This window comes from Bubalus bubalis, chromosome 3, assembly GCF_019923935.1.
Source record: "Bubalus bubalis isolate 160015118507 breed Murrah chromosome 3, NDDB_SH_1, whole genome shotgun sequence".
In the NCBI taxonomy this organism is placed as follows: Eukaryota; Metazoa; Chordata; class Mammalia; order Artiodactyla; family Bovidae; genus Bubalus; species Bubalus bubalis.
This window is the reverse complement of record NC_059159.1, coordinates 172,122,432-172,149,178: the sequence shown is the minus strand read 5'-3', so window position 1 is coordinate 172,149,178 and position 26,747 is coordinate 172,122,432. Positions and strand designations below refer to the sequence as shown.

At 40.4% G+C, this 26,747-nt stretch overlaps 1 protein-coding gene across 1 annotated transcript in view; it reads left to right on the top strand.

Moving 5' to 3' along the window:
• C5 (complement C5) overlaps positions 1-26,747 on the top strand; it is a 98,193-nt gene that overhangs the window by 16,930 nt on the left and 54,516 nt on the right. Inside the window, exons 7-20 of the mRNA XM_006054142.3 lie at positions 3,797-3,887; positions 5,690-5,804; positions 7,711-7,837; positions 10,591-10,706; positions 12,463-12,648; positions 13,921-14,124; positions 15,023-15,232; positions 15,352-15,501; positions 17,081-17,210; positions 18,208-18,270; positions 19,687-19,884; positions 21,575-21,665; positions 23,147-23,220; positions 24,150-24,289. Of these exons, the coding sequence (XP_006054204.3) occupies positions 3,797-3,887; positions 5,690-5,804; positions 7,711-7,837; positions 10,591-10,706; positions 12,463-12,648; positions 13,921-14,124; positions 15,023-15,232; positions 15,352-15,501; positions 17,081-17,210; positions 18,208-18,270; positions 19,687-19,884; positions 21,575-21,665; positions 23,147-23,220; positions 24,150-24,289 (1,895 nt within the window). The remainder of the gene's footprint in view (positions 1-3,796; positions 3,888-5,689; positions 5,805-7,710; positions 7,838-10,590; positions 10,707-12,462; positions 12,649-13,920; positions 14,125-15,022; positions 15,233-15,351; positions 15,502-17,080; positions 17,211-18,207; positions 18,271-19,686; positions 19,885-21,574; positions 21,666-23,146; positions 23,221-24,149; positions 24,290-26,747) is intronic.

The following is a 26,747-nucleotide window of genomic DNA, read 5'->3' as shown; positions in this document are numbered from 1 at the left end:
TTAGAAGTACTGATGGAGGCGGTGGGAGGATGGGCGTTGTCTGAATGCCTAAGCTCTGGGTGTAGCTGCCCTGTTGGCCTTAAACAAGCACACCAGCCCTCTGGACTTGTCTTCCTCATCATAGAGCTCCAAGAGACCCAGCCCCCGAGGAGCTCAACTGGTTCAGGTCCTTTCCAGAATTAGGCTTTTAGGAGAAGCAACCAGAGTTGAGGTGAGCGGAACCTGGTTAGACTGACAGGTGATTTACTCACTTCATCCCAACCTGTCAGTGACAGAACAGGAACGTCTGGATTCCTTACCCGAGTCCAGTGTTGTTTTCCTGCTGACTCAGAAATTCCTAATACATTGATCCAAAAATGTCAGATAGTCTTACTTTGAAATCAGTCATGTTAATGGGTTAATAATTAAACGTATAAACCGCTTAACCTTCCCATTTCTTGTAGTTGTTGAGTATCTGTGTGCTCTGATACAGAGTTTCTGTATCAGAAGTTTCTGTAATAAAAAACTTTATTTTGTTTGAAGTCATATTTTAATTCTCCCAATAGACTCATAATAATGTGGCGAATAAACACGTGAATTTTAACAATTAACAAACAGTGACAAAACAAATTTACTATGATGAAGCTCAACTTTAAAGATGACAGGCTCTTAACAACATATAATCCTAACTGGTCCCCTTTCCTCCAAGCGTTTTTGCTGCTTCTTGTACATATCTAAAATTTATCCACCTCTTATTATCTGCAGCCACACGTTGATTTTACCACCAGGCTCCCTCATGGACTACTGCAAACCCACCCTCAACCCCCAGCTGTTATCTCTGCTTTGAAGCTATTCTTGCCGTCGTGTTATTTCATTATTGAAGTCCCCAATGCCTCCTCATCACCATCCCCTCCTCAGCCTCGTTTATGCCACTCCAGTAACGGTGACTTTGCATATGATCTGCCTACAACCCCCTCCCCCTCCCTCTCACCTAGCCAACTCCTACTCACCTGCAAGTCTTGGTTGAAAAACCATTTATCCAGTGACGTTTTCCCTGAATTCTCTTTCCTGGGAAGGACTCCCTGTACTCACTTATAAATATCAGCTTTCATAACGGTCTTAAGTGTTTGTGTAATTCTTTGCTTATGCTTGTCTTCCCTGCTCGACTATGAGCTCATTGAGGGCAGGGTTTGTCTGTCGTGTTCATGGGTGTGTCTGTCTTGGTAGGAGTGTGCAGGCTACATGGCGGGTGCTGGATGAAATGATGAAATATTTTCCTGTACTTCATATCTTAGAGAGAAGATATCTGCCTTGATCTTTAATAACATAGGAACGCAGCCCAGAGCAATAGATTGCATTGCTCTTTGACTTCTGTTTCCTCCCACATTGCAGGCAGATTCTTTTTTTTTTTTTTTTTTAATTTTATTTTATTTTTAAACTTTACATAACTGTATTAGATTTGCCAAATATCAAAATGAATCCGCCACAGGTATACATGTGTTCCCCATCCTGAACCCTCTTCCCTCCTCCCTCCCCATTCCATCCCTCTGGGTCGTCCCAGTGCACCAGCCCCAAGCATCCAGTATCGTGCATCGAACCTGGACTGGCAACTCGTTTCATACATGATATTTTACATGTTTCAATGCCATTCTCCCAAATCTTCCCACCCTCTCCCTCTCCCACAGAGTCCATAAGACTGTTCTATACATCAGTGTCTCTTTTGCTGTCTCGTACACAGGGTTATTGTTACCATCTTTCTAAATTCCATATATATGCGTTAGTATACTGTATTGGTGTTTTTCTTTCTGGCTTACTTCACTCTGTATAATAGGCTCCAGTTTCATCCACCTCATTAGAACTGATTCAAATGTATTCTTTTTAATGGCTGAGTAATACTCCATTGTGTATATGTACCACAGCTTTCTTATCCATTCATCTGCTGATGGACATCTAGGTTGCTTCCATGTCCTGGCTATTATAAACAGTGCTGCAATGAACATTGGGGTACTCGTGTCTCTTTCCCTTCTGGTTTTCTCAGTGTGTATGCCCAGCAGTGGGATTGCTGGATCATAAGGCATGTCTATTTCCAGTTTTTTAAGGAATCTCCACACTGTTCTCCATAGTGGCTGTACTAGTTTGCATTCCCACCAACAGTGTAAGAGGGTTCCCTTTTCTCCACACCCTCTCCAGCATTTATTACTTGTAGACTTTTGGATTGCAGCCATTCTGACTGGTGTGAAATGGTACCTCATAGTGGTTTTGATTTGCATTTCTCTGATAATGAGTGATGTTGAGCATCTTTTCATGTGTTTGTTAGCCATCTGTATGTCTTCTTTGGAGAAATGTCTATTTAGTTCTTTGGCCCATTTTTTGATTGGGTCATTTATTTTTCTGGAGTTGAGCTGTAGGAGTTGCTTGTATATTCTCGAGATTAGTTGTTTGTCAGTTGCTTCATTTGCTATTATCTTCTCCCATTCTGAAGGCTGTCTTTTCACCTTGCTAATAGTTTCCTTTGATGTGCAGAAGCTTTTAAGGTTAATTAGGTCCCATTTGTTTATTTTTGCTTTTATTTCCAATATTCTGGGAGGTGGGTCATAGAGGATCCTGCTGTGATGTATGTCAGAGAGTGTTTTGCCTATGTTCTCCTCTAGGAGTTTTATAGTTTCTGGTCTTACGTTTAGATCTTTAATCCATTTTGAGTTTATTTTTGTGTATGGTGTTAGAAAGTGTTCTAGTTTCTTTCTTTTACAAGTGGTTGACCAGAGTTCCCAGCACCACTTGTTAAAGAGATTGTCTTTAATCCATTGTATATTCTTGCCTCCTTTGTCGAAGATAAGGTGTCCATATGTGCGTGGATTTATCTCTGGGCTTTCTATTTTGTTCCATTGATCTATATTTCTGTCTTTGTGCCAGTACCATACTGTCTTGATAACTGTGGCTTTGTAGTAGAGCCTGAAGTCAGGTAGGTTGATTCCTGCAGGCAGATTCTTTACCGTTTGTGTTATGCAGGAAGGCCCTTTCACCATCTAGAAAACATATAAGCCATATCTGACTCCATCTCACTTACTCTCATGTGACAGTCTTTATCTACAATATCAAGGTCATACAATCACCCAATTTCTGTTAGGTGTTGTGCAGGTTAATAGAATCTGTAAACCTTACTACACAGGTTATGTTAGAACAAAGAGAAGACCGTGCTTTTTTGGACAGGTGAAATTGTTTTCTCTTGGGCAATCAGAATACCAAAGAGACAGGGAAAAAACTCCTCCTTCCTTTCTGCCCTAATTTTTAATTTTCCATGAAGCTTTTTTCTTGTAGCTAATTGTAAGCTCTCACTTTTTGACTAAAGGGAGAGTTTTATGTTGGAATTTGGAGACTGGGTGGATTTTATCTATTAGGCAAAAAAGGGAAATGTTAAACAAGCAAGAAATTTCTTTTTCCATTTTCAATTTAATAAACATTTGTTGAACACATGCTCTATTTGTGGCTCATGAGAAGGTTGAGGGAGGAGACACGCAAAAATAAAGAGAATAGTCTTTTTTGTTTCAAGGAGCCCATCCTCGAGCGGAGGAAGTAGTCAGTTGCCTGTAAGTGCTGAAATCAAAGTTGAAGTCAAGTCTTCCAGCACGTAGCGTATGAACTAGCCTCTGATTGGTGGGACAGGAGGCTCCCCGAGATCCTGCTGTTGGTGATGACAAGGTGGATGCTGCGCTGATGTTGCAGCTTATCCAGCTATACCAGAAATACAGTTGGTTGCTATGCTTTAAAGACTACTCTAATTCAAATGGTAACGTTGCTTCTTTGTTTTTATTTTCAGTGTTGCCACATTTTTCTATCTCAATAGAACCAAAGAGTAATTTCATTGGTTATAAGGACTTTACTAATTTTGAAATTACTATAAGAGCAAGGTAAGAAAGTGTTTTGTTTTGTTTTCAGATTTTTCAGTTAAACTGAATGCTAACTTTGGTGACATTTGCCCAGAGTGAGATCTTTGATTTTTACCCCCAGTTTTATTGAGATATAATTGACCTATGACATTGGGAAAGTTTAAGGTGTACTGTGTGGTGAGTTGATACATTTATATATCGCTGAGATCTGTGATTTAGTGGCAATGTCTGGCATGACTTTGAAACTACCTGACTGAGAAGACATCACACCTATGGTTTATTTGCTCATCGTCACGCCTATGAGTTTATTTGCTCATCCTGATTTTAGCTGATTCCGATTTTAGTCTGGTTGATTATTCACCAGCCAAAAAAAAAAATCCTAAAAACGTAAGTTCAGTGTGTATGTTTAGGAGGCAGCATGCCTTAGGATACTGGGACTGAGACATGAAACTTTAACTTCTTATCATTTTTAATGGCTTCATCCGCCAGCTAATGCTGCATAACTACTTTGGGACCCAGTGCCTTAACACCACAACTACTTACGAGTCAGCTGGGCAGTTCTGCTGTCTGGGCCAGGCTGGTGTCAGTGGGGCTCACCCACGTACCTGCAGTCAGTTGGCAGGTCAGCTGGGGGCTGGCTGGCCTAGGGAGGTCTTACTCAGATGCCTGACAGTTAACTGGCAGTTGACTGAAGCTGCAAGGATGACTGGCCCATGTGTGTTTCTCATCAACCAACGGGCTAGCTTGTAGCAGCAGCAATGCTCGAAGAGAGACAATGGGAGCATAAAAGTCCTTTTGAGGTCACTTCCACCACATTCTTTTGTCCAAAGCAAATTGCAGCACCAGCCTGAAGGAAACAGCCTCCCTTCACACCATTTGCAGGCAAAGAGCTGCAAAGGCAGTAGACACATGGGGAGGTGGAGAATTGGGGTTATTTTTATAAGCGACCTACCTTTTAAAAATGACCTAGTATAATTATTAAAAACAATAACCAATTTATGTAACTATATATGTCAGGCACTTTTCAAAGCATTCTGTATGTATCTGCTCATTTAATCTTTACAAAACTCTGTGTGATAGATACAATTACTATCCCCACATTACAAACAGAAAACCGAAGGTACATAAATGTTAAGTAATATGCGCAAGATCATACAGCTAATAAATCACATGGTCTCTCTTGTTCCAGAACCCATGCCCTCAAAGGCTACCATAGACTGCCTCTCTTACTAGTGTTTATTCCTCAGATAGAGTGTTTGTCACTTAATCTAAGCCACTGTAAAAGGCTCACTTGACAGAGAATTGTAGAAATGGACTTCTTTTAACGGAGAGACTTACTTTTTTTGTTCAAACTACGAATAACAAGAGTAAGATCTTGCTATCATGTTGGCTATACAGGAAGTTTTCTTTATCATTGTTTTAATTCTAAACTGAAAAAGGAAATATGCAGTTAGAGTTTTTAAAAAGAACTTATATAACTGTGAGACTGGGCATGCTGCTTTAAAAGATGTAAAAGAAAATAAAGAGCAGTTCTCCACTGTTATCAAAATCATTGAGGAAGTGATGTGTTTTGTAAGAAAGAGGCCCAGAACTGACTCTTTTGATCTCCTCAAAATCAGTTTATTTCATCTAGCACATAGTAATAAAAATCTGTACTTTGGCTTTATTATGGTGGCTTTATGAGGATAAAATATAATAGTGGATGGAAAGGCACTTTAAAGTATGTCAAATGCTTTATGTGATTTTAAATTGTTATATTTTATCTGGATTTTATGATTGTAACCGTGTTAGCAGAACAGTTTTATGGTATGATTGTTTGACAGATATTTTTATAATAAAGTCGTCAACGAGGCTGACGTTTATATCACTTTTGGAATAAGAGACAACTTAGAAGATAATCAAAAAGAAATGATGCAAAAAGCAATGCAAAGCACAGCGGTAAGAGGTTCACTTGTACCTAAAGATCCGTCATGAACGCTAGAGCTGGAAAGTCACTTCTGTATCATCTAGTCCACGGTACTGTTTCGTGTAGGTGTGGAAATTGAAGCTTAAAAACCTTCCATTGACTTCTCACTGTCCTGAGGATAAAGTTCAGTTTCCTTGTCACCAAGCCCCCTGCCGGCCCATCTCTCCCTTTCTTCCCCCTTGCGCTGGTCACCCCAGTTTTGCAAACTCCCCCCAGTCTCCCTCGCCTCCAGGTGTCTGCAGAGCTGCTCCTTCGGCCAGGGAATGCCCTCTCCCGTTGTCACCTGCTGGCTCTTCTCTGCCTGGCTGAGCCGTCCCGTTCTTTGTCTCCACATCATCAGCCACCCGCCCCTCAGGCCTTGAGTCGCTCTTGGTGGAGTGTGTTTCACACTTTATATTGCAGTGGTTTTCAACCAAGGGTGATTTTTACCCCCAAGGAGGCATTTGGTAATGTCCAGAGACATTTGTGGTTGTCACAACTGGGCAAGAGGGTCACACGAGCATTTCGTGGGTCGAGGCCAGGGATGTTGTGAAACTCCTTCAGAGCAGTGCTCCCCCAACAATGAATTACCCTGTCCAAAATGTCAATAGTGCTGAGGTTGAAAAACCATTACAATTAGTAATGCTTTATTTACTCTATCATTCTCTACACAAAACTCTTTGGGGGTCTGAATCATTCCCACTATATGCCTAGAGCCAGCTTGGTTGCTGGCAAATTCTGCAGGAGCTCTATAAAAATTTATAAGTGAGTGAATTAACCGTGAGCTTGCTGAGAAGCTGTCGGCCAACAGTCAAGGCCCAGTGGCTGCTGGAGCTCAGAGTGCCCTGTGGCCCTTGCCCCAGCTCAGTGCTCTCTGCGTCGCCCTGGATGGTAAGGGCTCACGTCATTTTGTCCACTGCTGCACTTTCACAGAGGAGAAGGCAGTGGCACCCCACTCCAGTGCCCTTGCCTGGAGAATCCCATGGATGGAGGAGCTGGCGGGCTGCCGTCTATGGGGTCGCACAGAGTCGGACACGACTGAAGCGACTTAGCAGCAGCAGCCACACCTTCACAGAGCTTCTATCACCAGTTACTGAGCCCTTGCTCTTTCAAAGTACAGTTTTATTTAAGATATAAACGCCTCTTTTTTAATGCAAGATTCTATGTTAAACACTGAGGTTTAAAGCTACGTAAGACAAAAATCCCTGGCCTCGAAGTACTCGATTTTAGAAGAAAAAATAAGGCAAAATCTGTCTTACTGTTGTGGTTAATAATTAAATAATATCATATGCTTCGCTGGTGGCTCAGACAGTAAAAATCTGACCAGGGTTTGATCTCTGGGTCGGGAAGATCCCCTGGAGAAGGAATGGGAACCCACTCCAGTATTCTTGCCTGGAGAATTCCATGGACAGAGGAGCCTGGCAGGCTGCAATCTATGGGGAGGCAAGGAGTCGGACACAACTTAGCGATTAACATATCGTAGATAACCCTATATCTCATTATCCACTGTGCGTTTTTAAATTAGTGTCTTAATATGCAAGCAGTAAAGTACAGAGTAAATATCATAAAATCCCATAAACTCTCAGTTAAGAGCAAAAGTAGGCTGAGAGGCCTAGAAAGATGATGATGACTCAGTGATGTGAGGAAGTCATCTTTGCCAGCTAGTACAAAAAAGACCTGTGGAACCAAATGATGTTTAAGATTCTTCCACATCTATAATTCTAAACAAATAGATTAGAAGATAACACTCTGGGCTTAACTGTGGACTCAGTTACTCGCGTTAGTGCTAAAGCTTTCGTCTTTGTCTTTGATTGAGAGGCTAGTAAAGGCATATTTTATTCATTTTTTCCTTATAAATTCTCCTCTGAAATAATTTGTTTATTTTCCCCCTTTAAAAAGTTGATAAACGGAATGGCTCAAGTCACATTTAACTCTGAAACAGCAGTTAAAGAATTGTCCTATGAAAGTCTAGAAGATTTAAACAACAAGTACCTCTATATTGGTGTGACAGTCATAGAGTCTACAGGTAAGCTTGTTTTCCCTCTTAAACTTTCTCTTGGCAAATATTTGTTGTCGTTTATTTGCGAAGTCGTGTCCGACTCTTTTACAGCTCCATACACTGCAGCCCACCAGGCTCCTCTGTCCATGGAATTTTCCAGGCAAGAATAGTGGAGTGGGTTGCCATTTCCTTCTCCAGGGGACCTTCCTGACCCAGGGATTGAACCTGCAGCTCCTGTGTCTCCTGCATTGGAAGGCAGATTCTTTACCACTGACTGAGCCACCAGAGAAGATTCCCTGGAGGAGGGCATGTCAACCCACTCCAGTAGTCTTGCCTGAAGAATCCCATGGACAGAGAAGCCTGGCAGACTAGAGTCCATGGGCTCACAAAGAGTTGGATATAACCGAAGCGACTTAGCATACACCAGAGAAGGGACTTTCTCTTGGGAAATATTTAGACAGCATATTAAAGGTATAAATAATTACTACATTCTTTCACATTTTACTTCCTTTCATAGTTAAATTTTATTTTTCCATCATTAAAACTGGGATTGGAGTGTAGCTTTGTCACTCCCTAGCCACTGGGTCTCTACTGTCTTGATGTCAAGAAGGGATGACACCCGCCCACTTAACACTCCAAGTGGCTCACAGCCTGTCTGGCTTGAACATCGGGCACCTCAGTTTTCTCACCCAGGAGGAATCAAAACCAAAGAGATTATGTGTGTAAAGACATTTGGTGAAGTACCATGCAAACGAAAGTTACCACGACTACCACAGTTTTATCCACTTAGTTGTATGATGATAGAGTTGAACAAAGTACATCATAAAGCCCTTTTCTTCTGGAATAGTAATTCTATCCAAAACTGGAGGTAATGTTTCTAACATGGGTCCAGTAATGGTATATGCCTCTCAGTGTTACAGCGGGAATGAAAGCATCAGTGTGCGCAGAGCACTCTGACCAGCACCTCTTTCCCCCTTTCTCCTTGTCCTCCCCTCCTTCCCACCCCTCCTCCCCTCCTAGTTCTCCCCTGTCTCCATCTTCCCCTCCTCCTCTTCCTCCCCGCCTTCCCTCTTCTTCTTTCTCTCCTCCTCACCACCTATTTTCTTTCCTTAGCATTCTTAATATCTTGTCTAGTACTCTTAACCCTCACTCCAATGGTTTTAATAGTTAATAATCATTACTCCCAGTTGGATTACTTTGTCTTACTACTGATATATCTTGATTACTAATGTACCTTATATTTGCAGGTCTATATTGAACCCCCATGAACAAATAATTTAAACACACTAAGTCCATTTTTTTTTTCAATAAAATGACTGTTACACTAGAAGGTTCCTAAGTCTCCTTCTACCTCTTTCAGTTTGTCCTCCTAGGGAAGCAGAATGAAGAACTGAGGCAACTGCAGAGTTATTAAGCACTTTGTATACATCAGATTATCAATACATGCGGGAGAATGATGGTGACTTTAGACTCCCTGCCCTCTCTATATTGCTGACATTATTTTAATGTTTCTTTCTTACTGCTATTTTTCTCAACTTATTTAAAATAAATTCAGTTTAAGCAATATTTATTAGATATGCAAAGGGTGCTGCTAAATGTGCAGGCTTACAAATGTTAATGATGCAGATTTCACTACTCAAGTGGCTTGCAAACACGCATCAGCTTAAAGAAAAACAAAGAACTCTTTCACAAGAAGGGATTCCACGTGTGCTCCAAGCAAAGTGCTTAATGCCACTGACCTTCAGAAGAAGGCGAGCTCCTAGATGATCGCTGAGCAACCAACAAAAGTGTTCTGGAGCTGATTGGCCTTGTCTTGAAAGACCAGTAGGGTTTTGAGGAAGGGGTGACAGGCAGGGTGAAGTGGGGCAGTCTTCAGAGAGGGGATGGGCCAAGGGTGACCGTTGAGAATAGCAGATTACTCGTTGGCTGAAGTATAGGATATATATGTAGGGGTGCGTATGTGCACGCTAAGTCACTTCAGTTATGTCCAACACTTTGCGGTCCCATGCACTGAAGCCCATCAGGCTCCTCTGTCCATGGGATTCTCCAGGCGAGAATACTGGAGTGGGTTGCCATGCCCTCCTCCAGGGGCTCTTCCTGACCCAGGGTTCAAAACCATGTCTCTTCTATCTCCTGCATTTGCAGGCGGGTTCTTTACCACTAGTGCTTACCTGGGAAGCCCATATGTGGGAGTATCAGGGATATAATCCTGGAAAGAAGTTAGGGATACTAGAGCTCTGTATATTATTCTGATAACTTGTTATATACAAGTTTTAGCTGAAGGGTAACACTATTGGGTCTTGCCAGTAGACCCTCTGGGTTCTCTCTACCTGAAGCTATTTTTTTATGTTTTCTCCAATTCTCTCTATATTCCTGCTGCCTAAAGATGACCTCCCTGTAAGGCTTAGTCTCTGGCCGACCCTTTCTTCTCTCCTTAATGCCTTCTATGTATTTAAATGAAACTCAAGCAACTGGTGAAAAGTGGCGTCCCCTCCTCAGATTTCTCCTCAGTCCAATCCCATTGCTCTACTTCCACAAGGGCCATCTCTACACAGAAGCCCTGAGCATAAGGCTTTGGAAACTCCTGAGGAGGGTTTAAACTCTTCTCTGCACTGCCCCTCTGAACCAAGACCCCTGTCTACTTGCTGCTGGTAAATGAATGAGTGCAGGAATGGAGTGAATGAATGAATGAATGAGTGGGTCTGTGGAGACACATGGAGACCGACATAGCTCCCCACACAGATCAGTACACTTCTAATAAATTTTTGTCATTTCTTTAGGTGGATTCTCTGAAGAAGCAGAAATTCCTGGCATCAAATATGTCCTTTCTCCCTACAAACTGAATTTGGTTGCTACTCCTCTTTTTGTGAAGCCTGGGATTCCATATTCTGTCAAGGTTACGTTGGGGGTGGGGGTACTGCTGAATGTGATTATCTTTCTCTAAAAATATGGGGGGATGACAAGCAAAGGAAGGATAAGGGAGAGGCAAAGCACAGAGGGAGCTCAACCTGTGCGTGAGATCTGCCTCTCTGACAGTGTAGGCAGCAGTGGGAAACTGCCAGCCGGCTTCTCTCTTGGGATAATATCAAACCTTAGGACAGTATCAGCATTTAGCAGGATAGCCTGTGTTAGGTATTCCCTAAATGAGCCTTACATTAACGGTATGTATTATAAATAAAACTCCATATGTCTATGGTTCAGAAAATACTAACATTTAAAATTATTTGGCAACACATTCTCAAAAAGTCTTAAGACAGAGAGATCATTTCTTGAGAATAGAGCCTTTGTCTCTGTGTTTATTTCCCGCGGTCTGAGGGTGCATGCTGCGCTCTCCACTCTGCCTTCTCTTGGAGCACGACGCTGTCGGAGCGCATCTCTCTATCATTCCCTGTCCTCTCCACCTGACACTTTTCTGTCTGTCCCTGACTCTTTTCTCTCTGGTTTTTGGTTTTTTTCCTCCTTTTCAATATTTTCTCTCCTTCTTCCTCTTTTCCTTTTTAAAATGCTGATAGTATGGAGCTAAAACATTTATCTGATTTTGTAATTATATTTTATTGTATTTAGTATTCTATATCTGATTATATATTATATAAAATATATGCTATTACATATACTGTGTTTTATTATATTTATAAAATGAATATTTTTATTCCCTATCCTTTAGAAAACTGTAGATCACTGGCTTTTAAGAGAAAAAGATTCACCAGACCCCAAGCAACCTTTGGACATGCTTATAACTTCTTAAAACATATACAACACATTTAATAATATATAACATGCTACTATATAATGCATATGATAATTTTATGATTTACTATAGAGTATAATAATATATACAATGATCATAAAAATGTCACTATATAGAACATATTTATTATTTTTAAATGTCTATATATTATATTTATCTTTATATAAACTATATTTATATACTATATATCTTTATATATTTCACATCACATATAAAAATAAATAATGTAAAATATACCTTTGTGGAAATTCTATATGAATTTAGCATATGCATGGCAATGAGAGGTAGAGTTTATGGAGAAAAAAATGTATTTATTGTTCCTCATGGGGCTTCTCTGGTAGTTCAGCTGATAAAGAATCTTCCTGAAATGCAGGAGACCCTGGCTTGATTCCTGGGGGAGAAGATCCCCTGGAGAAGAGCATGCAACCCACTCCACTATTCTTGCTTGGAGAAACCCCATGGACAGAGAAGCCTGGTGGGCTACAGTCCATGGGTTGCAAAGAGTCGGACACAACTGAGCGGCTAAGCCCTAAACTATTATTTCTCATATCTAAGAGATTAATTCCCAGAAGTGATTGCTTCATTTTCTCTTTTATCTAGTTCTCAACCAATTGAAGAAACACAGAAATTAAATAACAGGAGTCCTTATCTCATCTACTTGGCAGGCCTAATACAATGTTTATATTCTGAGTCTTCTTGATATACAGGGGAATCCATTCAAGAATGATTTAACTAAATAACATTAGACCCTTTTATATATAAAATGAGAACATGTTTCTCTTTACTGAATTGAATATGAGTAATTTATACACTGGTGAGGAGAAAGGAAAATTATTTCAGAACTGTTTTGCTTTAAAAGAAGTGATGAGCTGTGGAAATGAATTTGGACTGTTCTGGCAAACAGGTGCAAGTTAAGGATTCATTTGACCATTTGGTAGGAGGGATCCCGGTGACCCTGAGTGCAAAAACGCTCGACGTGAACCAAGAGATAACTGACTTGGAGTCGAAGAAAAGTGTAACACATTCCAGTGACGGAGTAGCTTCTTTTGTGGTGAATCTCCCATCTGAAGTGACGGTGCTGGAGTTCAATGTGAGCTGAATTCTCCTGTTAAATTTTCTAGGACAGTGTGTACTTTTGACTGTGTGTTTTGGCCAATGTGCAGAAAAAAATGTGGCAGATTTTAGACATGAGTCCAGCAAACAGTTCCACAATTTTGCAACCAAAGGAAAAAAAAAAAGCACCAGAGGCAATCTTCAAATTAATTGAATGGTCCTTTAGGAAGATAAATGTATCAGTTTTTTATTTCCGGTGAATTATTTTCTCTTGCATGAGTAAGACTGTATTAAAATCTAAAAGCATGAAATAGGAATAGCAGTGAAAATTAGTGATAGAAAGTCTCTCTTTCCCACTTCACAGCCTTTCGTCTCTCTTCAGGGCCACAAAGGGGTCAAATGTGGAAACCTCTCTTTTTTTTCTAGCTATATGAATCACTGTATCTGAAAGTTCACTTAATAGTCTTGTCTCCCAGCAAATAATATTTAGGTTCCCAACTCCAGATAAAAAATAACTTAGTAATGTGTGTCAACGACATCGGCAGCATGTCAGCGGCACAGATTCACTGTCGTCTGCTGAGCCCGTATGAGGTGCCAGACGTCATACTAAGAGCTTTATGTAGAACACGCTCAGTACCCATTTAATCAGCTCTCTGAATCAGACAATATTGTCTTTGCCATTTTGCTGCTGAGGAAACAGAGGCTTACCTCTCTTGTGGTTAAATAACTTATCCAGACTTAATAAATGATGGCCCTTGAATGCAAACCAATGTATATCTCACCCCAGATATTAACCCCTCTGCTGTCAAAGGCCAGTATCACTGCCATGATATCATTCCTGCTCCACTCTGAGTTTGTAAGCCCATGTCTATGCCACGACTTCACAGTGAAACTGGGCCAGAAAGTCTGTGTGATGTCCATTCATAACTCCTGTCCCCAGTCCTCGGGACCTGCCCAATGCTACCCCTGTAACTCATAAGAAAAGAACCCCAAGCTTGCCAAGACACTTCACGAAGGATGCCAATATTTGCTCCATGAGCATCATTCTGTTTTCACTGCACCAGACTTTTCCACCATAACCCACAGTCCCAGAACACCCCAGCTGCTGTCCAGAGCCTTTGTAAAGGTATTTGATGCCACACCTGTACAAACACATTGGAGGAGTGGACTTCTTTTTCTTTAGCAATTGGTGTTGTGAAATTTAGAAATGTATAAAGCAAAGAAAGGAATTGAAAAGGTATGTTTCACAGAAAACATACCTTTACATCACAGTCCATGTATCTTTGTTTAACTTTTTTTTCCTTTTCAGATCAAGACCGAGGATCTAGATCTTCCCGAAGAAAATCAGGCCAGTGAAGATTACCGAGCAGTAGCGTATTCATCTCTCAGCCAAAGCTACCTTTATATTGACTGGACAGAAAACTATAAACATTTGCTTGTGGGAGAACATCTGAATATTGTTGTTACACCCAGAAGTCCATATATTGACAAAATAACTCACTACAATTTCTTGGTAAGTATAATAGTGATGGATTTACCTGATTGTCCTTTGCTTACAGAGAGGTGTTAGAATGATCCCTGACATATGTTCTCACAAAGCACTTCCAAGAACATCACCTAAATAAATAGTCAGTTTTTTAAAAGCCTTTGAGACAGGGCATGATTTTCATGACTATTTCACAGAAGAGGAAACTGAGGGACAAAGGACTTGAGACTCACCACAGTCATTCAACTTGGAAGAGAAAGGTTGTGCTCAGAACTGGGAACCTCTGATTCTCTGTGTGACGTGCCTTTCACCAAAGAGAGCGCAATTCCTCAGCACAGAGAGCCTGATTAAATTCCCACATTACCTCTGCTCTACTTCATGGCCACAGATTGCATTCCTAGACCCGTTTAAAATACGTGCATTTCAGTGTAATACAGGAGGGACCCAAATCCTGCTCTTAAGGGTTGAGTCATTTCAAACCTGCTCCAGGAATATCCCTATTACATCACTTACATTAAACAGAGGTATCAGTCAAGGCTGTCAGTGAAAGCTAGGAAAGAATGTACAAAAAATGTTATAGGCTTCATGACAATTACCAAAGAAATGGGATTAATTATTCTGATGTTAGGGCCAAACAAGTGATGATGACTTTCTTTTCAACAGTTTTAAGGAAAAAATTTAAATGACATTTAGTTAATTCCTGAACTGCACCCCTTCATCTGCACAATGGAGATAGTATTCCCATCCTTCTGGTTATCATGGAAACTAAAAGAGTTAACTGAACATGAAGTTCCTGGCACATTGTAGGCCCTTGCAATGTTAACTTTCTTTTTCTTTAACATAATTTCTACTCCCACTCCCAAGCTCTATCCTAAAGCAAAGGTTATGTTTTGTAATTCCCATTTCTGCTGCTGTTTATTTTTAGATTTTATCCAAGGGCAAAATTGTTCACTTTGGCACAAGGGACAAACTTTCGGATTCAGCTTATCAAAGCATAAACATCCCGGTGACGCAGGACATGGTCCCTTCCGCTCGTCTCCTGGTCTATTACATCGTTACAGGAGAGCAGACTGCAGAATTAGTGTCCGACTCAGTCTGGTTGAATATTGAGGAAAAGTGTGGCAACCAGCTTGAGGTAAGCCACAAATTATAAGTCCAGTCAGATTTTCTCCTGAATAAAGGGGCTGCAAATGCAGCTATCTGTGAAGTTTTGTGTCGTACAAATGATTATTTTCTTTTCCAAATGACCTTTAGGTTCATCTGTCTCCAGGGACAGATACATATTCCCCTGGCCAACGTGTATCTCTTAATATGGAAACTGAGTTGGATTCCTGGGTGGCTTTAACAGCAGTGGACAGTGCTATATATGGAGTGCAAAGGACAGCCAAGAGACCCCTGGAAAGAGTTAAGTAGTGTGTGGCCTTCATTACTGGGGTGGCCCTAGGCAGTGCTTCACAAATGGGGCCATTAGGGTAAGTTGTGGGGAAAGAACTAAATGAAGACTAGACTTGCTTTTCTACTAATACAATCTTCTCAGAACTGGGGCTCTTAGGAAGGTAAGCCATCCTCACGCCCATCTCTAAAGCCCAGGTCTGTCCTTTTTTACTTTTCCAAGTATGGAGTTGAGCACTTTAAAAGCATATGATGATGATAGTAATGATCATGGGGCCAAAGCACCCCTGACTGGTAGGTTTGGAGATTTGGGAACAGGGGACTTTCCAGTAGCAGCACCAGGGAAGAATGAATAGGCAACCTCTGGGGGATTTTGGCTTTTGTTTCTTTTTTTTAACTCATTAAAATCTGTGGCCCAGAAGAATCTGAAAATTATTCATTTACTCTGAAAGTGAAAGTGAACATTGCTCAGTCGCGTCTGACTCTTTGCAACCCCATGGACTATCGGCCCATGGAATTCTCCAGGCCAGAGTACTGGAGTGGGTGGCCTTTTCCTTCTCCAGGGGATCTTCCTAACCCAGGGATCAAATCCAGGTCTCCTGCATTGCAGGCAAACTCTTTACCAGCTAAGCCACAAGGGAAGCATAAGAATACTGGAGTGGGTAGCCTATCCTTTCCCTAGGGGATCTTCCCAACTCAGGAATCGAACCAGAGTCTCCTGCATTGCAGGCGGACTCTTTTCCTCTAAGTTCCCATTTACCTCCCCTATGTGAAGTGAAAGTTGTTCAGTCGTGTCCAGCTCTTTGCCACCCCATGGACTATACAGTCCACAGAATTCTCTAGGCCAGAATACTGGAGTGGGTAGCCTTTCCCTTCTCCAGGGGATCTTCCCAACCCAGGGATTGAATCCAGGTCTCCCGCATTGCTGGCAGGTTCTGTACCAGCTGAGTCACCAGGGAAGCCCTTACCTCCCCTATGCTCTGCTACTATTTTCTAGACTTGAATTTCTTTGAAGAAGGAAGAAAGAACTGAGAAACTATTAAGTTAAAAATATTCAGAAAGGAAAAATTATTTGGAGTCAAAATTAAAACTGGGAAAAGCCTTCCCCCAAACAAATTCTCATTCACTTAGAACCTAGCGCCCTCTTTCCCAAAATACGAGAGATTGTGCTGTTTTTTTTTCTTTCAGTGATTTAAAAGCTAGCTTATTAATTCACTTATTCATACGTTCACTCATTTATTCTTTTTTGGACATTATATTGATTACAGTATGCACTCTATGTACAAAACAGCATGGGTCGATTTCAAAGCATCGTCTCATCAAAGCTTAAAACTTAGTTCTTGATTTCATTTTGAATAGGCATGTATTTTTAAAAACAAAAGAACAAACTAAAGGAAGGAAGTTGGGAAATTCGGTCTTTGGCCATTTGATAAACGATAGGCCTGTGCATTTCACAGATTTGTTAGAGTCATGTAACAGTCTGTACCTTTAGTTTTTCAGAGGAATGATCTCCATATCTGATTAGGCTTACTATTTTGCCCTTTAGGAATTGTGCTAAGAATTATTAAATTAACTAAGTACCTCTGAACAGGTATTTCAAACTTTAGAGAAGAGTGACCTGGGCTGTGGGGCAGGCGGTGGCCGAGACAATGCAGAAGTGTTCTACCTAGCTGGACTCACTTTCCTCACCAATGCAAACGCAGATGACACCCGAGAAAATGGTAAAACACACCGCTTTTTGGTTATTCTTCAAACTGGTTACTGAAATTTACATGAACAATTTGCCTCCCAGACATCGTTGTCCCTCCTCCAGAATAATTCACTACACTGATCTTACGGTGACATGACTAGGTAACTCCTCTGTATAAACGGTTTCATTAGCCTTCAAGATAAAGCACAAATTCTTTTCTGTAATACTCCAGGCCCTCTGTGATCTCCCCGGCTCTTTGCAGCTGTTTCTCATCCCACTGTACGTGACCTTATGTTTATGCCGTAGAGAACCAAGTGTAGCTATGGGTGGCACTAGCCTGTTTTACATTATTAGGACTGCTTTCCCTTTTATTAGCCTGCAGAAGCTAGTGGAAGAATCATCTCCTCTATGCAACCTCTTCCTCATATAGAATTGACCATTTCCTCTCCTTTAATAGGGGGACTACTATAGGGACTAGATCTATTTATAAGTAATTTAATAGAAGTACATCACTCAGTTCAGTTCAGTTCAGTCGCTCAGTCGTGTCCGACTCTTTGCAACCCCATGAACCGCAGCACGCCAGGCCTCCCTGTCCATCACCAACTCCACTATACAGCCTTAAACTTAGTGACCCATCTTGTTTCAGTCACTGCACTGGGAACTCTTTAAGGGCAAGGACCACACCTTAATCGTTTTATTTCTGTGGTTTTAAAACTGTTCATCATTATACTTGATACTATTATTTATAATAATATAAGCACAGAAAATAATTAAAATAGCATACCTAACAAAAACTTGGCTCACTAAGGTCTCAGGTATTTCCTTGTAATGAGTGGATCAAAAAGGTTATAGGATCTAAAACCAAACTCAGATCAAACAAGTCAAACTGTGTAACAACAGATTGTGGGCCAGTATTTGTTGAATGAGTTATGTGAATGGTTTAAAAAAAATAATTTCATGGAATTTTGTGTTTTTTGAGATTTTTATCTCTTTTCCTCCTCCTTTTTTTCTTTATCTTTTTAAAACAGATGAACCTTGTAAGGAAATTCTCAGGCCAAAGAGAATGCTGAAAAAGAAGATAGAGGAAGAAGGTATTATAAAGGTTTCATGTGATTGTCAAAAGGTTATGATCATGTAATTCAAAAGCTGGGGAAAATTAAACATCATCTAATTTCTCCTCGTTCAGATGAATGGGTGAAAAGGAAGCTATATACAGACATCTAGCTCATCTCCCTTGGAAAGATTCATCTAAAGAAATCCAATAGTTCATTTGGCATAACCTTAATCTAAGGGAAATAAGTCTTTGTTATTTCTATCTCTAAAATATAAAAGATTAACTTTTATTTGTTACAAATATTTCCTCTCTGCAAACTTCATCTAGTGACTAAAATGACATTCTTCCATTTTATTCTAACAAAATCCATGGTTTAATTAACTTTGAGATATACCTAGATGTCTATCTCTTCTTGCATACTTTTATTTTTTTTTATTTAACTTTACAGTATTGTATTGGTTTTGCCATATATCAACATAAATCTGCCAGAGGTATACATGTGTTCCCCATCCTGAACCCTCCCTCCTCCCTCCCCATACAATCCCTCTGGGTCATCCCAGTGCACCAGCCCCAAGCATCCAGTATCGTGCATAGAACCTGGACTGGCGACTCATTTCATATATAATATTATACATATTTCAATGCCATTCTCCCAAATCATCCCACCCTCTCCCTCTCCTACAGAGTCCAAAAGACTGTTCTATACATCAGTGTCTCTTTTGCTGTCTCGTATACAGGGTTATTGTTACCATCTTTCTATTGCATGCTTTTAATACTTAAGAATAAGTTGGATTATTGGGAGGAATAAGCCCAACAGAAATTATTTTTAAGTATTATTTAAACAGAGATATGATAATTGGGAATGATACAGTAGAAAGAACACTGAACCAGGAGCCAGTGACCTGAGCTCAACCAATAAGGATGTTTATAGTAATACAATAATACTTTGCACTTATATATGAGTCATTTTAATTCTGGCTTTCATTCTGAGTTTTAAGTTGATCCAAGCATTTATGACGAAGGATGATGCCACTGGTGAAGGTGCACCAACTGCAAGAAACGCTGGAAAAGCAGGGTGTTTAGCCTGAAGAAGAACATGCTTGTATAGTGATAACTATCTTCAAAGGTTTTGCAGACTTCTCAGATTAACTTACTTTATTCAAAAGGGCGCTGAATCCAAGGTGCTCGTTTCAAAAGCCAGTACTTCGGTTAGTTGCAGGAAGCCCATAAACATTTAGTGTGCATCAGAATGGACAATGGACTATTTTATGAGGCCACACTCTCCCCATTCCTACGGTAGTTCCACAAGGGGGCTGGACAGTCCACCAGCTGCGACTGTTGTGGGCCAGGGGTCCTGTGGCAGCAGAAACCGGGTATCCCTCGAGAGCCCTTCTAAGCCTGAGATGTTTGACTCTATGCATAATCAAGGGCATTTGAATTATGATCATTTCAGCTGCTAAATACCAACACGCAAAGGTGAAGAGATGTTGTTATGACGGAGCCCATCGGAATGACGATGAAAGCTGTGAGCAGCGAGCCGCTCGGATTAAGGCAGGCCCCATATGTATCAAAGCTTTCAAGGAGTGCTGTGCCATCGCAAGCCAGTTCCGGGCTAACGAGTATCACAAAAATATCCAACTAGGAAGGCTCCGTAAGTTTGGCATTTTCTATCGGAAAATATGGAAAATTTGATGTAACTTTATGCTGCCAAAAAAGGCAGTGTTCATGCTCTACTTAAAATGGAAGGTAGAAAAGGTAACTTGTGGACGCTCTTAAGAAAGCAGCTGCTGTTACTTTCGGGATCAGAAGAGGTGAGTACAGTACAGAGCAGAGCGCTCTCGTCCGTGCTTGAGACCCAGGCAGGTCTGAAGCGGACTCAGCCCATAAACGCGAATGGCTTTCATCCTCTCTGAGCCTCACTCTCCTCATTTTTAAAGCAAGAAACTTGGGCCAGATGATATCTAATATGCCTTTGGGTTCTACAATTTCATGATTCTGTGATATTACAACCATTAAAATCCTGTTTGTACCTATACTGACCAAGTATAGCAGAAGATTTCAAAGTGTAGCATGAAGTCAAATGTACTTACGTACAAGTTGAAATCTTATTTCAATTGAAACCACCATATACATCTTCAGAATCAACAGGTTTTCAGAACTTTTAGGACTTTCAATTCATTCACATACAGTAAAAACAAACAAAAACAGAATGATAGACCCTGTTTGACTGTTTTGCTTAACAGTACGTCTTAAACGTTATCATTCTGAGTGGGTTTATTTCTGCAGAAATAAACTCCTGTGGCCATTTGTTGAAACCAAGTCATTAGATAGATGTAGGCTGTTTTCAGATTTTTGCTTACTATGCGCATTTTTTTGTATGAACATTCTAGTGCATATCCCTTTCTCAAGGTCCAGGTCTTCAACTCTAATCATCTGGGTTGGCATCAGTTGCCTGGAATTCAGCCTCTCCAGTTTCCGCCTCTGTTCCTTGTTCTAGACAGCTTAGCCTCCCAAATCTCACACCTGGTGTTGCAACTCCGCCGGGGTCTGTATGGGTTTCTCTCCCTGCTCTGAAGCTTGTAAACTGCCTCCAGACAGTAAACCTGGATAATTTTGGCGTTTACCTAATCTGTCTCCCTTCCCTGAGGGATCCCTGATCTGGCTCACTTGGGCTCTAATATCTGAAAGCAAGCTATTGTGTCTGGTTTTCTAGTTTTTTTGAGGCAAAGAAGTAACTCTAGTCCCTATCAGAACATCTTGGACATAAGCAGATATTCTGCTCATTTTTATTAAAGGAAATATAAATAAATGTCTGCAGTAAGGCAAAGAATCACATAAACTTCCCTATTTTATAAAATAATAACAATTGTTGCAATTTTTAAATGTAAATAACTTTTTAAATTTTTACTTATTTATTTATTTGGCTGCACTGGGTCTTAGTTGTGACATGTGGGATCTAGTTCCCTGACCAGGGGTCAAACCCAGGTCCCCTGCATCGGGAGCCCAGAGTCGTAGCCACTGGACCACCAGGAAAATCCCTGCAATAGACAGGAATAGACTTTATAGACTAATCAGTATTTTGTACAATTTTCAGAACATGAAACATTTAGCAATTTACAAAAAAAGTTATTAAATATATTTTTATGCTTTATTCATTTTGTCAGTGCTGCTAGTGGAGAAATCGTAAGGCCTTTATTGTTCTATTTTGAAACTGCTAAACAAAATGTTTCACTGACCTTTCAGAAAATACTTAAGCTACTGATTAATGTCTACATTTAAAAATTCAGCCCTAGGTAGAATTTTTGCTGTTTTTCCATAATCATATTTACTTTCCCCCCCAGATATAAAGTCTCTTTTACCAGTAACCAAACCAGAAATAAGAAGCTATTTTCCAGAAAGCTGGCTATGGGAAGTTCATCGTGTCCTGAAAAGGTATTATATTTCTTTGACATTCCTCTGAAAAATATGGGAAAATATAACCAAAAATCTGAAAGCTACCCATTTCCCAACAGTTTATTTAGGAGTTAAGATCATACCACCACTGGGTCAAATTTTATTTTACTTTTTTTTTTTTTTAACATGTGATTTGCTCTGAGAGTTAGTTCCACGGCAAGATCAGCTCTTGGGGAAGAAGGGTGCTATTCCATTCAACTTCATTCCATTTAAATTAGTCTTTGCCGAGCACAACTGTATGCTTTATGCTGTATTACACAGCTGTTTTCATCCTGAAATATCTGTAACCACAAAACAAACATTGATTAATAGGGAGCAAGGCTGTTTTCTTGTTAAAGTTCCTGTTCAACACTTGCTTATGGAATGCCTACTCTGTACCAGGCATTGGAGACAGTGCTGCTTCCCTGCACGTCACTCTTCCTCAGGTGGCCAAGAGCGGGGATGGACGGGATCTCAAAGCACAGACTTTCCAAGGAGCAGTCAAGGCAGTGAGTTCAGGGCCTGACATCCGACTTCTCCTGGGTCCCCTGGTCTCTACCCTTGTCCCGCAGATTCCTCCTCCACAGTGTTGTCCACTGCATCTGACATTGCCCCTTGGATTGCATTTCCCTTCATAAGCCTTTCTACCACTGTTCCCCCACCTAATGACTGGATGTATTACCCCTTCAATGAACCCTGTTGCACATATCACGCAGGATAATAAGGTCCTGTTTACCCAACTACCTATCACATTAAAATGTAAATACTTCCAGAGTAAGGGCTAAATTCAGACCAGTTTTATATCCAATACCTGGCATAGGGTCCAGCTTGCAGAGGCCCTAAAACGAATGTGTTGAATCAATGCACACTGTCTCTGAACTTTTTTTGTTTTATTGGTACAAGTTATTTACTGAATATAGACTGTGAACTAACTGCTTGAGAGCAGAACAGTGTCAGTGAGTGCTGTATACTCAGTATTTAGTGCTATGCTTGACACAAAGTTGATGCACAATCGTTTGTTGAATGAGTACAAGCTTGAGCCTCATCAGAAATTTTTAGTTATGTCAGCTTTGTTATGGGCAGTTTTAAGATACATTAGTAGTTTGCTTCCCTATTTTAGAACACCCTACACAATACACAGCCCATGGGGTCACAAAAGAGTGAGACACGACTTAGCAACTAAACAACATGATAAATGTAATTTTTTCTTTGAACTGTATGTTTTGCAGTGTTTCAAAGGTATCCTTCCGAGTTTGAATTCTCATCATACCAGTAAAATATGTAAAAATATGGAACAAGTATAAGAGTCACTGGATATATTTTTCTTGCTTGATTTCTCCTTAATACCTGTTGTGATTTTTTTCTGGTGTAATTTTTTTTTTTCTTTCTTCTAAAGTAGTATGAGGCAAAAATTCTGCAAGTTGTCAATTTTGGTTAGTGAATGTCCCATTGTATTTGAATATCAACATTTTAACTTTCAGGAACCAATTGCAGTTTGTGCTACCTGATTCTCTAACTACCTGGGAAATTCAAGGTGTTGGAATTTCAAATAGCGGTAAGCAAATTGAAGTTATATATTTACGTGAGAAGTGATTTGATTTGGCAAAGCTCAGGGTTTTTAAAATTACTGTCTTTTTAGTTTATCCAGAACTTAAGGGTGCCGTTTATTAAAGTCTATTTATAATGTATTACAAGGAGGCTTAGAAGTGCTCACATCTTGGACTGTATCTGTTTCCTCTTTTTTCTTCTATTAGTCATCATTTTATAAAGACTGAGGTGAAGCCCCCACTTTTCTTGTTTTATTCTCAGTGACTAGAAGATGGAGTAGAGTTAGAGACAAATACAGGATTTCTCTCCTGGCCTAGTCCCCTTCTGTGGTGATTTAGTGCAGATACTTTATAAATAACCTCAGGCCCGGCTTGTTTGTTCGCTTGCTGTTTTGTGTTCTTATAAATCTTGGCTTCCACAACCAAAATTTGATGCCTGTTAAATGGAACCTATAACGAGTATCTAAAAAAGAGATTTGGTGCTTTAGTTAGTAATCATTCTCACTCCTTGAATAGAATTAAATACTTTTTGGACAAACGCAGTTTTCTGTTAATACCAGTAATTACTGAACAAAGATCAATGATATAAGAATAGACCTTAAACTTTCTCACCACAAGAAAAACATTGTGTAGTACGTATGGTCGTGGATGTTACCTAGACTTATTGTGGTGATCATTTACAATGTATACAAATATCGAATCTCTATGTTGTACACCTGAAGCTACTATAATGTTATATGTCAATTATAGCTCAGTTTTTAAAAATCAGTGCATAGAAAATTCAAGGAAAATTCCATAAGGATAATAGGGCAGAGAAAAGACATGATCTGGCATTCATTTTTCCTTGAAGCAAAGCAAATCTGAGACATTTTAGTACTGATAAGGTATTATGGGAACTCCCTAATTTGCTTCAACTTTGCTTTTACTTGGGCTGAAGGTATATGTGTTGCTAATACTCTGAAAGCAAAGGTGTTCAAAAGCGTCTTCCTGGAAATGAATATACCATATTCTGTTGTACGAGGGGAACAGATCCAACTGAGTGGAACTGTTTACAACTATAGAACATCTGGAATTCAGGTAAGTAAATATTTATGGTATGTTCAAATAAATGGGAGAAAATGAAGATGTCCCTAGTCTTCTGAGAATTCTATTAATGGAATTACCATGTACACAAAAAATAAAAACTCAGTGAAGGGAAGAAGAAAAGTTAAAATTATTCATACAATTCCCGTTAATGAAGAACATGAGTCCTTAAGATAATCGGCATGCTGTGCAGGCTCACTTTGGTTCATCCGTCACCCTGGACTTTGAGTTTCCTGATTTTGCCTCTAACAACCCTTTCCTGTCCTCTTTCGGCCATTCACACTCTTCACTTTGCACATCTTGCCTTCCCCTTGGAAAACTTTATTTCAAACCTCTCGCCTATGGACCACAACCTCCTACCTGTCCTGATTCATGAACCTTGATACTTTGTAGCTACTGTTCTACAGCAACAGCATTGCTGAAACTTCCAACTCATTGACTTCACTACTTTTTATTCTTCATTAGCCCTCTCAGGAGAAGGTAATGGCACCCCACTCCAGTACTCTTGCCTGGAAAATCCCATGGATGGAGGAGCCTGGTAGGCTGTGGTCTGTGGGGTCACTAAGAGTCAGACATGACTGAGTGACTTCACTTTCACTTTCCACTTTCATGCATTGGAGAAGGAAATGGCAACCCACTCCAGTGGGTTGAGAATCCCAGGGACGGGGAAGCCTGGTGGGCTGCCATCTATGGGGTCGCACAGAGTCAGACACGACTGAATCGACTTAGCAGCAGCAGCCCTCTCATGCTAAAGCCTTTACTTCACTCCTCATTCAGGTTAGAATTCATAAGCCATCATTGTAATCTCACTGATTAAAAATATGTCAGCTCCCTTTATCTTCTTTTGCTCTGGGTACACTGTGAAAAACTCCAACCTTGGTCAGATCCACCATTTGTCTTCTTTTTGCCAACACATTTCTAAACAGAATTATGCATTAGGCTGACTGATTTCACTTGAAAAATCACAGTCACAAGACTTTATCCAGGAACTCAATGCAGTCTGAAAATCTGACTTTATTAAAAAAAAAAAAAAAGCTGTGATTTCATTCTTAGACATAAGTATTCCAGTGGTCTCCAAAAATTTTGCTTATAGCTCCCTAAATTTTTTTCAGAAAAAAATGTACCCCGTTGGCACATTTTTAAATTGGCATCTAAAATTATTCATCATAAATTCAAAGAATATGCAAATCTACAACTTTGGAAACTCTGCTGCTGCTGCTGGTGCTAAGTCACTTCAGTCGTGTCCGACTCTGTGCGACCCCATAGACGGCAGCCCACCAGGCTCCCCCGTCCCTGGGATTCTCCAGGCAAGAACACTGGAGTGGGTTGCCATTTCCTTCTCCAATGCATGAAAGTGAAAAGTGAAAGTGAAGTCGCTCAGTTGTGTCCAACTCCTAGCGATCCCATGGACTGCAGCCCACCAGGCTCCTCCGTCCATGGGATTTTCCAGGCAAGAGTACTGGAATGGGGTGCCATTGCCTTCTCTGTTTGAAACACTTAAGTATTGATATTTTAAAAATAAAACTATTATATCAAACTTTTATAGAGCAGAACCTAAATACCATAACAATCCATTTTAAAATATGCAAATAAACTCATTAACAACAGATTATATACCCTTCCTTTTATCTGTGAACTTATATTTCCATTCCACTCTCCTAAAGTTATATGTTTTAAGCTTGAATGTTTTCTCTCAATTAATCATACTCTGATACAACAAAAATATGTACATACACTGAAATTGAATTATTTTAAGTTTTCTGATTAAAAGATTCTAAGTGTCAAGTAATTGCTTGCTGATTTAGTTAAAAATGTATTTGGGTTTTGGTAGGTATTATCCTGAATTTGGGCTTCCCAGGTGGTGCCAGAGGTAAAGAACTTGCCTGCCAGTGCAGGAGACTTAAAAGACTCAGGTTCGATCCCTGAGTCAGTAAGGTCCCCTGGAGGAGGGCATGGCAACCCACTCCAGTATTCTTGTCTGGAGTATCCCATGGACACAGGAGCCTGGCCAGCTACCATCCATAGGGTCACAAAGAGTTGGACATGACTGAAACGACTTAGCAGGCACATCCTGAATTTAGAAATTACTGTAAGGGAAACTGATGCTGGGAAAAGACTCTGATGCTGGGAAAGATTGAAGGCAGGAAGAGAAGGGGATGGCAGAGGATAAGATGGTTGGATGGCATCACCAACTCGATGGACATGAGTTTGAGCAAGCTCCGAGAGTTGGTGATGGACAGGGAAGCCTGGCGTGCTGTGGTTCATGGGGTCGCAAAGAATCGGACATAACTGAGTGACTGAACTGACTGGTAAGGGAAACTGACCTGCTTACAATATTGAATATTTTACATCTCTTCATTCTGTTGCTTCATGTGCTAGGTCAGGGGTCAGCAATCTGTGGCCTGTGGGCCAAAACTGGCCTGCTCCCTCCTCTTCTATGGCGGATAAGCTA